Below are 13,884 nucleotides of genomic sequence, written 5' to 3' on the forward strand. Positions count from 1 at the left end.
AAAAAAATCTGCAACCTTTGGTTCTGCAGAGCATCTGTGGCTGTGATGTATCTGACCACTGTTCTGCTGCTGTATCTAACACTTAGATAAAGAAGATGGAGGTGAGCATCCTTGTGATGAGATGCTAGCACACGTCCTTTATTATTTTCTGCAGAAAAATTTCTAGATTTAGAGTTGCTTAACCATAGAGGAGTCTTCTTTTCTCCCTTTCTTTTTCTTATAGTTGACTTACAATATTGTGCTAGTTCCTGGTGTACAGGGAAGTGATTAAACTATACATATATTCTTTTTCATATGCTTTTCCATTATGATTTATTACAGAATAGTGAATGTATCCCTGTGCTCTACAATAGGACTTTGCTTTATATATAGTGGTTTATATAATCTATCCTTCCACCTACTTTCCCCTTTGGTATCCATGTTTGCATTCTATGTCTGTGAATCTGTTCCTGTTTTGTAAATAAGTTCATTTGTATCATATTTTAGACTTCACATATAAGTGACATCCTATGATATTTGTCTTTTTGACTTACTTCACTTAGTATGATAATCTCTAGGTCCATCCGTGTTGCTGCAAATGGCATTATTTCATTCTTTTTTATGGCTGAGTAGTATCCCATTGTATAAACAAACCACATCTTTATCCATTCATCTATTGGACATTTCGGTTACCTTCATGTCCTGATTATTGTAAATAGTGCTGCTCTGAACACTGGGGTGCACGTATCTTTACAAACTAGAGTTTCCTCCAGATACAAGCCCAGGAATGAGATTGCTGGATCATATGGCAACTCCACTTTTAGCTTTTTAAGAAACCTCCATAGTGTTGTCCACAGCAGTTGTACCAATTTACATGCAAGGGGAGACTTATTTTTAAAGTTGTCGATCGGCGTTGTCAAAATGTCCTTCAAACTTCTAAACTGCTCAGGTTAAGACAAAACACACCCACCTCGAGTCAGTCCTTCCAAGGACAACACGCTTCTTGGCCACGGGGAACAGAGCAATGGAAAGGCCGTAGCTGTGACGTCCAACCTGTTTCCAGAGACTTGAGCCAGGTTCTGGCTCATTAGATTCCTGGCACCGCATCGGCCACGAGACCTTGGGTGAGTCATCGACTGTTCCCCATCCAGACTGGGGAGGACACCTGCCTGACCTATCACCTACCTCATGAGTCCTGTCAACAGGAAGAGACAAAGTCCTTTTGCACCAAAAAGTCACGGTTTTTATGTAAGGGACTTCTGACTGGCGACCATTTGCCAGTCGCTTTACGCTGCTTTCCAGAATTGGTGCATAAGAAATAAACACCTCTTTAAATGTGTTCCTTTGTTTCCTAGCGTTAGTTGCTCAGTCACTTCTAATTCTTTGTGGCCCCATGGGCTGTAGCCCGCCAGGCTCCTCTGTCCATGGGATTCTCCAGGCAACAATACTGGAGTGGGGTGCCCATTTCCTTTTCCAGATCTTTTCAACCCAGGGATCGAACCCCGGTCTCTTGCACTGCAGGCAGATTCTTTACCGTCTGAGCCACCAGGGAAGCCCCCATCCTGGAGCCAATGGGTCCGAGAGGCCAAGATGTCACAACAGAGAATCAGAGACTAGCCATGCTCATCACTTCTCTGCTCCAATGCCTCTCTTCCTGAGATACCTGGTTTCTGTCTGGGCAGAACCCAGTGGGACCATTTTTCCCAGGGGCTTCTGAGGATTGAAGGGTAAATGCTGGAGTGGCTGTGGAGAAAAGCCCCCAGGAGAGAACTGTGTTTGCCCTCAAAGCCGTCCTGTCACAGGATCAACAGTCCTTCCAAAAAGGGACGCTTCCCTTGGAGTGGAAAAATCCACACAAATCTGAAGTCCATGAATGACCCCCAGTCTTTTTCCCCAGCTACACGGAACACTAATATTTATTTTTATTTGCTTATTTATTTGGCTGCGCCAGGTCTCCGTTGCAGCATTTGAACTCTTGGTTGTGATATGTGGGATCTCCATGTCTAATGCATTCCTGCCATCCTTCCCACCCTGTCCTTGTTCTTCACACCCTCATATGTCACATGTCACATGTCACGTTACCCATGTGAGGACACAGTGGCTTGGGGAGCGTCAACCAACCTGCACAGTGAATTCTCAACTACCTTACATCCCGTGCCTGCGCTAAAAACCCATCCACGGGCCCTGAATTCTTGATATGGACCAAAGGAAGGGCAGCAGAAGTGAGCTGAGCCAAAGAGAAAAACCAGGCTGAGCTTCCCACGTTGTACAAAGAACAGTCAATCCTAAAGGAAATCAATCCTGAATATTCATTGGAAGTACTGATGCTGAAGTTCCAATACTTTGGCCACCTGATGTGAAGAGCCTACTCATTAGAAAAGCCCTGATGCTGGGAAAGATTGAAGACAGGAGAAGGGGACGACAGAGGACAAGAGGGTTGCATGGCATCACCAACTCAATGGACATGAGTTTGAGCAAGCTCTGGGAGGTGGTGAAGGACAGGGAAGCCTGCAGTCAGCCTGCACGGCCTGCAGTCCATGGGGTCACAAAGAGTCCGACATGACTGAGCAACTGAACAAGGAAGAACCAAAAAAAAAAAAAAAAACCAGAGGGAGCCAGGAATGTCAGAGGTTTATTTCTTTTTTTATGTACATGACTTTCTTCTTGAGGAGCTCTGGGGACAGAGGCCCACAAGGTTTCACAGAAGCATTATCCAGGATCTCAGAAATCTAGATGGAGTGGGCGGGGTTGACATTTATTGAGTCCCTCCCATGCTTTCTCACACTTTACTCATTCATCAGAAATTCACTCACCATCTGCTGTGGCCCAGCCCTGAGGAGTTTCTTTTTTCAAAAAATATTTTTTAAATTTATTTGGCTGCACCAGGTCTTAGTTTTGACATGTGCACTCAGTTGCAGGATGTGGGATCTAGTTCCCTGACCAGGGATTGAACCTGCGCCCCCTGCATTGGAAGCACACAGTCTTAGCCACTGGACCACCAGGGGAGTCCCCAAGACATTTAATTCTGCTTTTACAGAAGAAACCGAGGCTCACACAGGCACAGAGTCAGGACTCAGAACCAGCTCTAGTAGGCTCCAAAGACCCAGGCTTTTTCTCTGATATCTTTTAATTCATCTTTTTTTTCTCTAAAATGTCAGTCCACTTCCCCATCCTGTCCTTGGTTAAGAATCAGCTGTTGAAGTGCCTCCTAATTAGAGCCTTCGGCTGCCACCAGAGTCAGTCAAAGCAAAGCCTAGTGCAGAGCCTGAGAGCTGAGCAGAGTCAGTAAAGATGACCTGACCCTACAGGGTCTCCGGGAAGCCCAGCCAAGACCTCCAGACCCCAGATGAGAAAGGGACAAGTGAAGACTCATCCCAAACCAGGCTCTGTCCCCGGGGACTCTTCACCCTAGAACATCTCACAGCAGAAGGGTTATGGCCTTGAAACTCATCTCTCCCTCTCTCGGGCTCACAGGTTCAAGATTCGCTGCATCTTCAGGGTCAGTTCAGAGAATGATACTCAAAGCATCAATCCTTCTGGAAAGCAAGGAGCAGACCACCTGGTGAGAAGTGAGTCGGCCCCAGGAAGCTCACACCCAAGGGTAGGGGAAAGTTTTCATAAAGGGCCAGCTGGTAATTCACGTAGCTCTGTTGTAACCACTCAAGGCTGCCATTTTTACAGACCCTAAGCAGCTGCAGACTTTGTATTAGGAATGGATGTGGGTGCATTCCAGTAAAACCATATTTACTGGAATATGTGATCACAGGTGATCAGAGGTGGGTTGGGGGGTAGTGGGGGTACTGTTTGCCAAGCCCTGAAAGGCTACATCCTATGCATCCCGTTGCAGGGCATGGCCTTGCTGCTGCAGCACCAGGTGGAAACATTCTACCCGAGTCTCATCGGAAATATCACACTGAACCCAGCACAGGGGTCCTTGGGATGCTATAAAATCAGATAGTGGTGACGGCTGCATAGCTCTGTGATGGCACTAAAAAAACCACTGACTTGCACTTTATTTAATTTGTAATTTAATTAATTAACTTATAAAGGAGAACTGAGACTTATTTATTTTGGCCATGTTGCACGGCACGCCAGGATCTTAGTTCCCCCAACCAGGAATGGAACCCCTGTGCCGCCCCACGGTGGAAACGCAGAGTCTCAACCACTGGAACGCCAGGGAAGTCCCTCCCTGAACTGCATGCTTTGAATGGGTGAACAGTAGAATCATACCTCAACAAAGCAGATAAAAAGCATATGTCTCTGAGGCAGAAAAATGGTTAACAGTTCTTTTCAAGAAGCAATAAACCCTTCCCGAATGTGCTTCTCGGAGGAACAAGGCAAAGGGAGGCAGCCCTGGACGTGATCCCCACCCTCTAGGTTCAGGGCTCTCACGGCCTCGCTTGTAGCCTTCTTTTCCGCCTCTCCCATCCTGAAGATACCCCTACCCCCGTCTCCTTGTTGCCTTTTCACTTTAAAATAATTATACAACTAACACATGTGAGTCACAGAAAATTTAGAAAATACAGATAAGCAAAATGAAATAAAAATCACCCTTGATCTCACCCACTGCCTAGAATTTTGACAGACATCCTTCTAGACTTTTCTCTACATGTGTATGTATAAGCATAATCAAAAAAAAAAACCCAATAGACTAGAGATAAATACAGAATCAGTAAACTACATTTAAAAAGCCAGGGAATTTTCATCATAAAACCCAGGACAGTAGTTATCTAAGGAAAAGGAGGTCCCCTTTTCCTTAGGGACCAGGAGGAATTAAGAGAGGTTTTAGGGTGGCAGGGTCTGGTTTTTCTTAACCTGAGTATTTGCTTGATAACTTTGTTAACAGTGTACAGTTATGCACTGTGCATTTAAAAATTATATTAGGGTTTGAAATGCGAAAGCATACAGATGTAACTGGGCTTTTAAATTTAATGCACTCTGAACATTTTTCTAGGTCATAAACATGAATCTATAATACTGTTTAAAATGACTGCTTAATATTCTGCTGTCAGGATAGAGCTTAATTTAATTTAGCTCATCTGCAACTGATGGGGAAACCTCCCGAACAAGGTCAGCTCTCAAGAGTTCTCCTTCATGGTCCTCCAGCCTTCATGCTCCGCAGAGACCTCCCCCTCCAAGCCAAGGTGGACCGAAATGGCCGCCTTCAGCTCCCTCTGTACGCCTCCTCTCATTTTAAAACCCTGTCTTCTCACTCTGCTGTTTGATAGTCATATCACCCAAGCAAATGAATCAGCTCGTGCCTCAGTCTGATCATCTGTAAAACAGGGATAATTATAAACTGAGATGAATTAACAGGAAACCTGTGTGAAACGAGGTTCCAAGCACTTAGCACTGACGGTGACAGTTGCCATTACTGTTTGTCATGGTCACTTTTCCGTGTTTCCCTCTCAGTTTCCTGGCCGCCCTCCTGGAGGCACCAGAGCCCCGCTTGTGCGTCTCTGCGCCCCCCACACCGGTGTGAGAGCCACGGCCAGCCCTCAGGGTGGGGTGAGGACTACCCACCCAGCACAGCCTCGAGCACAGAGAGAGTCAATGCCCCGCCAACCCCGGGAACCTCCATGGGCACCGTCCCAGGCACTGCACCTCTGTCCTAGGAGGCAGGAAGTGATCAGCGCTTCTTCGGAAATGGAGAAACCAAGGCAGAGGGCAGCGGCCCAAGTCTCAGCCCTGGATTGAGGCGTGGGCTGCAGAGCTGCCATCCTGACCATGCTGCTCCGAACCTATGTGCCACCCTCTTTCTCTGCCTCTTCCCTCCAAGGCCCCTCACTCATTCCCATGATCTGCTGGAGCTACAGCTGAGACCCCTCTGTCTCTCCTTCCCAGCAGAACTCAGCAGGGAGCACACCGCTGCTGACCACCTGACCACGTTAGGGGATGCCTGGCCCAAGCCCTGAGGTCAGACCCCAGAGGCGGCCCCCCACCCACCCCGCCCCACCCCTCCAGCCTGTCACCCTCCCTCCTTCCTGAGCTCTTCCCCTGCCAGGTACCTGCTCTGCTCACTAAGGCGACCACAAGCCCCTTCACGTGGCTCTCCTGCCAAGTCTAACAACTCTCAGGGGGACAGCAAAGACCCTCACCCTGGTCCCCACTGCTGGGGCTCAAGGCTGCCCACCCTTTGGTTCCAGAGCCCCTACTCCCCCCACAGGCCATAAGAAAGCCTTCTAAGGCAGTGGCTAACCTTTTGGAGGTCACATACCCCTTTGAGAATCTGGTGGAAACCACAGTCCCTGTCCACTGGAAACCTCAGACATGGGCACACGTACACTCAGCTGTGCTTACTGATTCAGGACTCAAGGCTGTCTGTCCTTCAGGCCCATCTCTGGACACACATCCATACCCCCCAGGTTGAAAGGATGAAAAGGATCAGTTGTGTCCGACTCCGTGACCCCATGGACTGTAGCCTGCCAAGCTCCTCTGTCCATGGGATTTTCCAGACAAGAATACCGGAGCCGGTTGCAGTTTCCTCCTCCAGGGGATCTTCCCGACCTAGGGATCGAATCCAAGTCTCGTGTGCTTCCTGCATTGCAGGCAGATTCTTTACCACACTGCATCATCTGGGAAGCTCCCCGCCCACCGGGTTAGGACCCTTCTTTATAGAGGTAACATCTCAATTTGATTTTAAACTTAAAAAAATTTTTTTATTACATTTTAATAAAATTTTTATTATAAATATTATATATATAATTATTTTAAATTTTATAAATTTTATATATAAAATTATTATAAATATTATAAAATAAATATTATTTAATAAAATAGTTTTTATTATATTTTAAAATTTGTTATGGCTGATCTTAGTTTCCCAACCAGAGTTCGAACCAATGCCTCCTGCAATGGAAACTAGGAGTCTTAAACACTGGACCACTAGGGAAGCCCCTCAATTTCATTTTTACAGCAAACCCTCACCCAGTCCACCCTGCTGGCATCTCCAGAAGCTTAACCCAGGCTAACTGGACACAGCTGATCCCAATTTTATCAACTACAAAATGGGATTTCCCTGGGTCTCTATCACTGTTCTACAGTGATGCAATGATGGCGGCACTGAAGGCTCCAGGATTCCAGCCAAACCAGGCCTCGGGGGCCCAGGACTGTGGGCCCTGGGCTGGGGGAAGCCAGCTTCATTCCTGCCCTTTTTGAGATGTTGGCACCCCTGACCATCCCTCAGGCTGGAAGTCCTCCCCAGCCTCACTTCCCTTGACTGTCTTTCCTCCCAGCATTCCAGGGCATCTCACATACCTCTCCCTTACCCTGACACCCTGTGGACCCTGTAGCAACCGAAGAGAAACCTAGCCCATCACTCTCAAAATCTACCTGCTCATTTTAAAACCAGGCACAAGTGCTGCTGTCAGTCCGTATACTAAGTATCTATAAGGTTCTCTTCTCAAATCCAAGTTGCCTTGGTTACCCACTTTGGAGACGACTGCTCTGTGCAATCTTTGGTGGGCATCAGAATCACCTGTGAGATACCAATGCCCAAGCCCTGGGTCCTGAGGGTCCCACGTGTGTCTGTGTGTGCACTCAGTCGTGTCTGATTCTTTGTGACCCAATGGACTGTAGCCTGCCGGGTTCCTCTGTCTGTGGAACTTTCCAGGCAAGAATATTGGAGTGAGTTGCCATTTCCTTCTCTAAGGGATCTACCTGACCCAGGGATGGAACCCGTGTCTCCAGCATTGGCAGGTGGATTCTTTACTACTGAGAAACCTGGAAAGCCCCCATATGGGACGCTAATTCAGACATCTACCTTTTGGCAAACTCCCTGGGCGATGCCCACTGTCGCCCACAGATGCACACCCTCAATGCCTCTCCTCGGGTCCTTCGAGATGGAATGCAAACTCCACGTGATAAACCAGATGTCTAGTCCCATTTGCCCTCTTGGGCCCTCCTGCCCAAGAGCCTGCTACGTACCCAGACTCTCACATTTCCCAAGTAGCCTGTCTGTTTACTTTGGCACCATGAAATGGCACTTAACCATGCCCAGACCATGTTCCCCTAGCTCCATCCTCCAATTTAGGGTTCTTTATGCTTCCAACCCTGACTTCCGAAGTCTGCTCTTCTCTTTTCAGAAAGCCTGTCCTAGCCACAGACCATTTGCTCTTGGCTCCAGGTGTGGGTGTGGATGTGTGTGTGTGTGTGTGTGTGTGTGTACACAGGGTGGAGGCATTTCCAGAACAGGGGAGAAGAATCAGTGGCATTTATACTCCTACCCCCAGTCTGCCTTCTCTTTATCTCCTTTCATGTATTTTTTTTTTTGCTTTATTGAGATATAATTGACATATAGCACTGTATAAATTTAAGGTGTATAGTATAATCATTTAACATACATATATCATGAAATAATTACCATGAAATATTCCAGTAACACTCATCATCTCATATAAATACACAATAAAAAATAATTTTTTTTCCTGGTGATGAGAACTCTTAGGATTTGCCCTCGTAACAACTTTCTTATCTATCACCCAGCCACCTTAACTATCGGCATCATGTTGTATGTTACATCCTTAGTACTTATTTATTTTTTAAACTTTTTATTTTACATTGGTGTATAGTTGATTAACAATGCTGTGGTGGTTTCAGGTGTAAACAAAGTGGTTCAGTTAATATACACACTTTTTCTTTTTCCTGCTTTTTTTTTTTTTTGCCCATCCTCTAGACTGCCTGGGGTCCTACAAGCGTATCTCTTAGCTGTTTTGGGAGCCAAGGGCTTCATCTGCTCCCACAGCCTCTTTGGCACTGGATCAGTGGCTCTGCATCAGGGTGAGGGTGGCTGCATGCCCCCACCCAGGCCTGGGAGTCATCTACACCCGCACATGCGGGATGCCCTTGGCAACCCAGCAGAGATGGCAAAGAGGAATAGCGGGATCCCAGCCCACCTGCAGCTCAAGGACTAGCATCCAAGACCACTGATTCCAGAGGACACAGCAGTCCCCAGGCTGCAAGCTGGCACCATGCCCTCAGATCAGAGAGGGAAGAATATGTAGGGTGGGAGAGCACCCACCTAGCCACGTGCCACACCCACAGCACAGCCTCTAAGCCCTGCATGCATCTCTTCCCACCTCCCAACCCAGGTTCTAGTCACCTCCCTGGAGAATACATCCTTCCAGGGACACTGTCTAGGACCAGGAACTCAAGTGCCCCACCCCCAGCACGGTACCCTCCTCCTCCCATCAGAACATGGAATCTCTCTTCAGAACCCCAAATGCCTTTCATCTTGTGACCCAGTTACTCTGTTCATTATTTGTCCAGAGCACATGGAGTCTGGTTTCCTTTAAACCATCCCCTGGCAGTCAGTTGGTTGGGGGGGGTCTACAGGGCTTCGGTCCCCCTTGACCCACACAGTCTTACACCTGCTTCCACCCTGCCTGGAGCCCGAGTCCTGGCGTTCCTTCTCGAGGGCAGGGAAAATGCCTTGCATCTCCCTGCTGTCCCCTGGGGTGGAGCGGGTCACTCCATAACTGCTTGTTGAAACAGGAGCAAGCCTGATAGGCAAATTGGGATTACAAAACACAGCTGATTGTACACTTTGCAAACGGAATTGCCAACAGTGTCTTTAAAGAGCACCCACCCACACCCTCACTGCACCCAAGGCCTCACTTTGCTCACAGGAAGCTTTGCCTTCCTTTCCCCGGCATGTGTCTGGAGAGGGCACTGCCCTTTCTGAGTGCCTGCTGTGTATTTCCCTGAGTGCCCACTACCTGGACCCCATCAGCGTGTGCCCCAGGCCAGCCCATTTGCCCTGGCAACCAGCATGTGGCCTTGGCTGCAGGCCCTGCCCCACTTGGTGCTAGAGACCACTGGAGGTCTGCAGAAAGCAGTGACTGGAAATGGAAGCGTTCTGAGAAAGATGGACTGGAGGCGCTTTTCTGGAAGACAGTGGTCCTAGGCACCGCCACCCAGGCCAGGGTGGGTGGGCACTGGTGGAGCTTTTACCTTCTGGGTCCAGGGAGCTCCTGGATTTACCTGTGACTCCAGAAACCGGCCGGAGTAGCCCAGATCTGCCAAGTCACTCAGCTGGCTTAAGGAACTCCAAGCTCCTCCACTGTGGTACTGCCCAAAGAGCAAGCCCAACGCTGGTTTCCAGCCAGATTCTTGGAGCCATGCGGGCCTGCAGGAGATGGCGAAGGACTCATCCATTAGATGAGACGGGGCCAGGCCAGCGGCACTTTGGAGCAGGGCTCTGAGACCCAAAAGGCTTCCGGCTCATTCCCACTTTTCTGGAAAGGTCAAGGAGCAGGGCCTTCCAGGAGGAGCCCCGGTCACCCCTTCCCACCTCTTCCTCCTCAATCGCATAACCTCATACCAAACTTTCTGCCAACCCCAGTTCCAATCCCACAGGCTGCAAGAGCTAAGGAGATGCCATCCCCCACCCTTCCCCCAGTAATCCCTACAAAGGCAGAAAGAAATATGACTGTTTCTTAAGCCAACTACCTCTTGCCGACCCCAAGCCATTTATTAAGCCTGCATCCAGCCAACAATGAAAGAAGCCAGCATGCTGCACTAAAGATCAGTCTTTAGGGAACCCCAGTGTGCAAAAGGCAATCACCCTTCCTGGACCCCTGGCCCACTTCCCTGGTGGCAGTCACCTGTAGAGCTTGACAACTACAAAAGCCAAGATCGGAGCCAGATTTTGTGTCTGCAAAGAGCTCCAGACCCCAGGCAATTCTGCTTTCAGTCAGAGTAGGGAATCATCAAGGAAGTCATGAACTTGTACCATGTAAAGTGGAGACGGAAAGGCTATTGCTTTGTAGGGTTTACCCCACGGCCACCCAGGTCCTACACACTGGGCTGTCTCTGTGACATGTCCCCAGTTGACTGAGCACAGAAGGGCTGCCTGCACAACAAGACTGGGCAGCATTCCCCCCAAATTCGCGTCCACCCAGAAGCTGTGAATGTGACCTTATTTGGAAATAAGAGTCTTCATAGATGTGCCCAAACGAAGATGAGGTCAGTGGACTAGGGTGGGCCCTGAATCCAGTGACTGGCATCCTAGTAAGCGAGGAGGACACACACACACACACAGAAGGTGGCCACCTGAAGACAGAGCCGAGATCGGAGTGATGTGTCTACAAACCAAGGGACACCAAAGGTTGCTTGGAGCTACCAGGAGAGGGGCCTGGCACAGATTTTCCCTCCAGGCTTTCAGAAGGAACCTGTGCTGCCAACACCTTCATTTTGGACTTGAGGCCCCTAAACTGTGAGAGATCAATTTCTGCTGTCTTAAACCCCCCCCCCCCCGCCCCCGTTTGTGGTCACTTGTTACAGTAACCATGGGGACCAGAAACACTGGGCTCTGCAGCACGACCCTGGCATCAGCAGGCCCTGGGGAACCTCTGGGCTGGGCTGGGGTGAAAAGTTTTGGCTCTACGATGATTTTGATGCAATGATTTGGACACAAATGCCAGGAGATGCAGGTGGAAGAGAGGGCAACCTGCAAAGCAAGAAGGAGACTTGAGGCATCTGGACACTCCTGGACCCTGACCTTTCATGCCCTTAATCCAAACCCAAAGCAGAAAACAGCCCCAGCGCTGCCTCAGCTGACACTGGGCAAGGATGGGAGTGGCTGGCTGGACATCCTCTCTGTGCAGCTGACGAGTGTGAGGTGGTCCCAAGCCCAACCCCTTCCTGCTTGGCCCCTGTAAACCAAGTCCTAGAATCTTCGAACCCATGGATTCCTTCCGGGGCTGGGCCTGATTCTGCCTCAGAAGCACAGCTTCTCTCTCTGAAAGGGGCCTGGACAGGTCTGGACTCCCAGGGGACACCCCTTGGAGGGCCGATCCTGGCTCCCGCACTGGGACGAGCCTCTCCTCCCCACTCCAATCTTCCTGAACAGTGAAGCCAAATTGGAAAATTTCTCGCAGTCGGGGTGCTGTGGGGAACCACTCTGCGAGCACACGCCGGGCCCCAAGCACAGGTTGGCCTGAGCTATGTGACTCGCACAGGTAGGATCACCTGAAGACTTCCTGGACCAGGCGGTGGCGGCAGCTCCAAGGGCCAATTGGGGTGTGGCCAGGAGTCATGAAGACATCAGAGCGGTATGGCTGACAATGGGAAAAACCCAGAGACCCCGGCTTTGAGCCTGCACAGGTGAGGGCGGCCCAGCCTCCCCACCCCTGGCAACAGGCTGCGGGGCTGGCTAAGACTTAGAAGCAGAAAATAAACCTGTGGGGAAGTGAGAGGGAGCTGCAGAGACCCACCTGCTGTACATCTGTCGTTTTGGTGAAACCTGTCTCAGGAAAGCCAGGGCAGTAGAGGCCCGCAAGTGACAGAACTCGATGGAAACCTCCAAGGTCAGCTGGTTCTCCCCATCTCTGCTGTGTTCTCTCTCCCCACTCTGTCTCCTGCTCCTCTGGGGCTCAGAATAACTGGGCTCTCTTTTCCTTGCCAGCTCCCGTATTTGGGGGACAAGGAGTCTGGAGGGGAGAGGATATGTGCTGGGAACTCTAGGCAGCCAGAAAACCCTATCTGCCATCTCCAGTCACCAAAGCTTGTGTGGATGTCCTGAAAAAGCAGTCCCCACTCAAGGAACCATCGTGCTCCTCCCTGCAGAGCTGTGCCTCCTGGGCAGAGCGGGGGAGGAGCCGGCCCTGGGGCTCGGCCCATCTTTCCGGGCTGCCCCACTGAGCCCGTGGGGAACCTGCCCAAGGGAGGGACGCTTCCATCCAGCCCCAGCCGGATCTGGTGAACCCCACATGGGGCTGCTGGCAGAGGCCCAGGCGGAGTAGCTCTTCCCCACCCAGCTCCAAACCCAGAGGAGCCCGAGTTCCATCTCACCTGTGAATGTTTCTTCCTGGGGTCCCCCGTCCTTCAACCCACCGAGGTCAAGAGGGCCCCTACTCCCGCACTGTGTCCCCCACCCTCCCCGCCCCCACCCCTCGCTGGCATCCCCGGGCCCTCCGCCTGCCAAAACCCAATCCGTTCCCTGGCTCCCTTTCTGGGGCTGGAAATGCAGCGGAATTTCGGTGGAATTTTGAGGTTGAGAAGCATCTCGGCAGAGAGGAAAAGAAAGGGAGAGAAGGAATGGGGAAAAAGAAAGTACGATTTTGGCGTCAACTTGCAGGATTCTAGAAGGCACCGAGGCCCCCGGGAGGCGGGCGCTGGGTCCCTCTGCAGGATGCGGGCGGGCGGGGCGCTGGCGAAACCTCGAGGTCCCGCGCGCCCCGCGGGGGCGGTGGGCGCCCGGCCGGGGCGGGGTCGCCGTCCTTACCTACGTCTGCATTGCAAAACGCCTGTTGCGGGTGCACCGGGGAGCAGCTGCAGGCGTCGGCCCGGGGGAGCAGCGTCCCCAGCAGCAGGAGGCAGAACGCGAGCGGCAGGCTGCGGGCCGCGGCGCCCATGGCGGGCGGGGGGGCGGGGGGCGCGGGGCGCGGGCTCGGGCTCGCCGCCGCCGCCTGGGCTCGGGGCGCTCCCCTCTCGCCGGCCGGGGCCGCACGGGTCTGGGCGGCGCTCCGCGGGCGCGCTCTCCTCTCCGGCCCTCACTCGCCGCACAAACTTTCTTGGCTCTAGGTCGCGGGGTGCAGCGAGGGGGCGCGGGGCGCGGCCTGCGGCGCGGAGGCGAGAGCTGGCAGGGGGGCGGCGAGCGAGCGAGCGCGCGCGCCGCGGACCGGTCCCGGGTGCTCCACTGCCTTCTATGGTTGTGTGCGCCGTGGGTGCGGGCCGAGCCGGCCTTTTATTGCGCTCCGAGGCGGTTTGGCTCCGCCCCCCGGTGGCGGGCGGCCAATGCCGGCTCCGGGAGCTCTAGGCCGCCCCCTCCCCGCGCGCCTCCCGCGCCTCCCGGCCCTCCCCCAACTCTGGCTTTTGTTGTGCCCAGCCTGGCACGGCCCGGGCCCCCAGCTGCGCACCTGGCTTCCCACCGCTCAGGGCCGCACCCCCGCCGCTTCCCACGCC

General features: G+C 51.7%; 1 protein-coding gene across 1 annotated transcript in view; it reads right to left on the minus strand.

The window, feature by feature from the left end:
* TIMP2 (TIMP metallopeptidase inhibitor 2) overlaps positions 1-13,642 on the minus strand; it is a 53,761-nt gene extending 40,119 nt beyond the window's left edge. Inside the window, exon 1 of the mRNA XM_081575703.1 lies at positions 13,205-13,642. Coding sequence (XP_081431829.1) covers positions 13,205-13,334 — 130 coding nt within the window. The 5' untranslated portion in view covers positions 13,335-13,642. The remainder of the gene's footprint in view (positions 1-13,204) is intronic.
* Positions 13,643-13,884: the final 242 nt, after the last annotated feature.

This window comes from Giraffa tippelskirchi, chromosome 3 (genome assembly GCF_054371585.1).
Source record: "Giraffa tippelskirchi isolate mGirTip1 chromosome 3, T2T-mGirTip1v1.2.pri, whole genome shotgun sequence".
Taxonomy (NCBI): domain Eukaryota; kingdom Metazoa; phylum Chordata; class Mammalia; order Artiodactyla; family Giraffidae; genus Giraffa; species Giraffa tippelskirchi.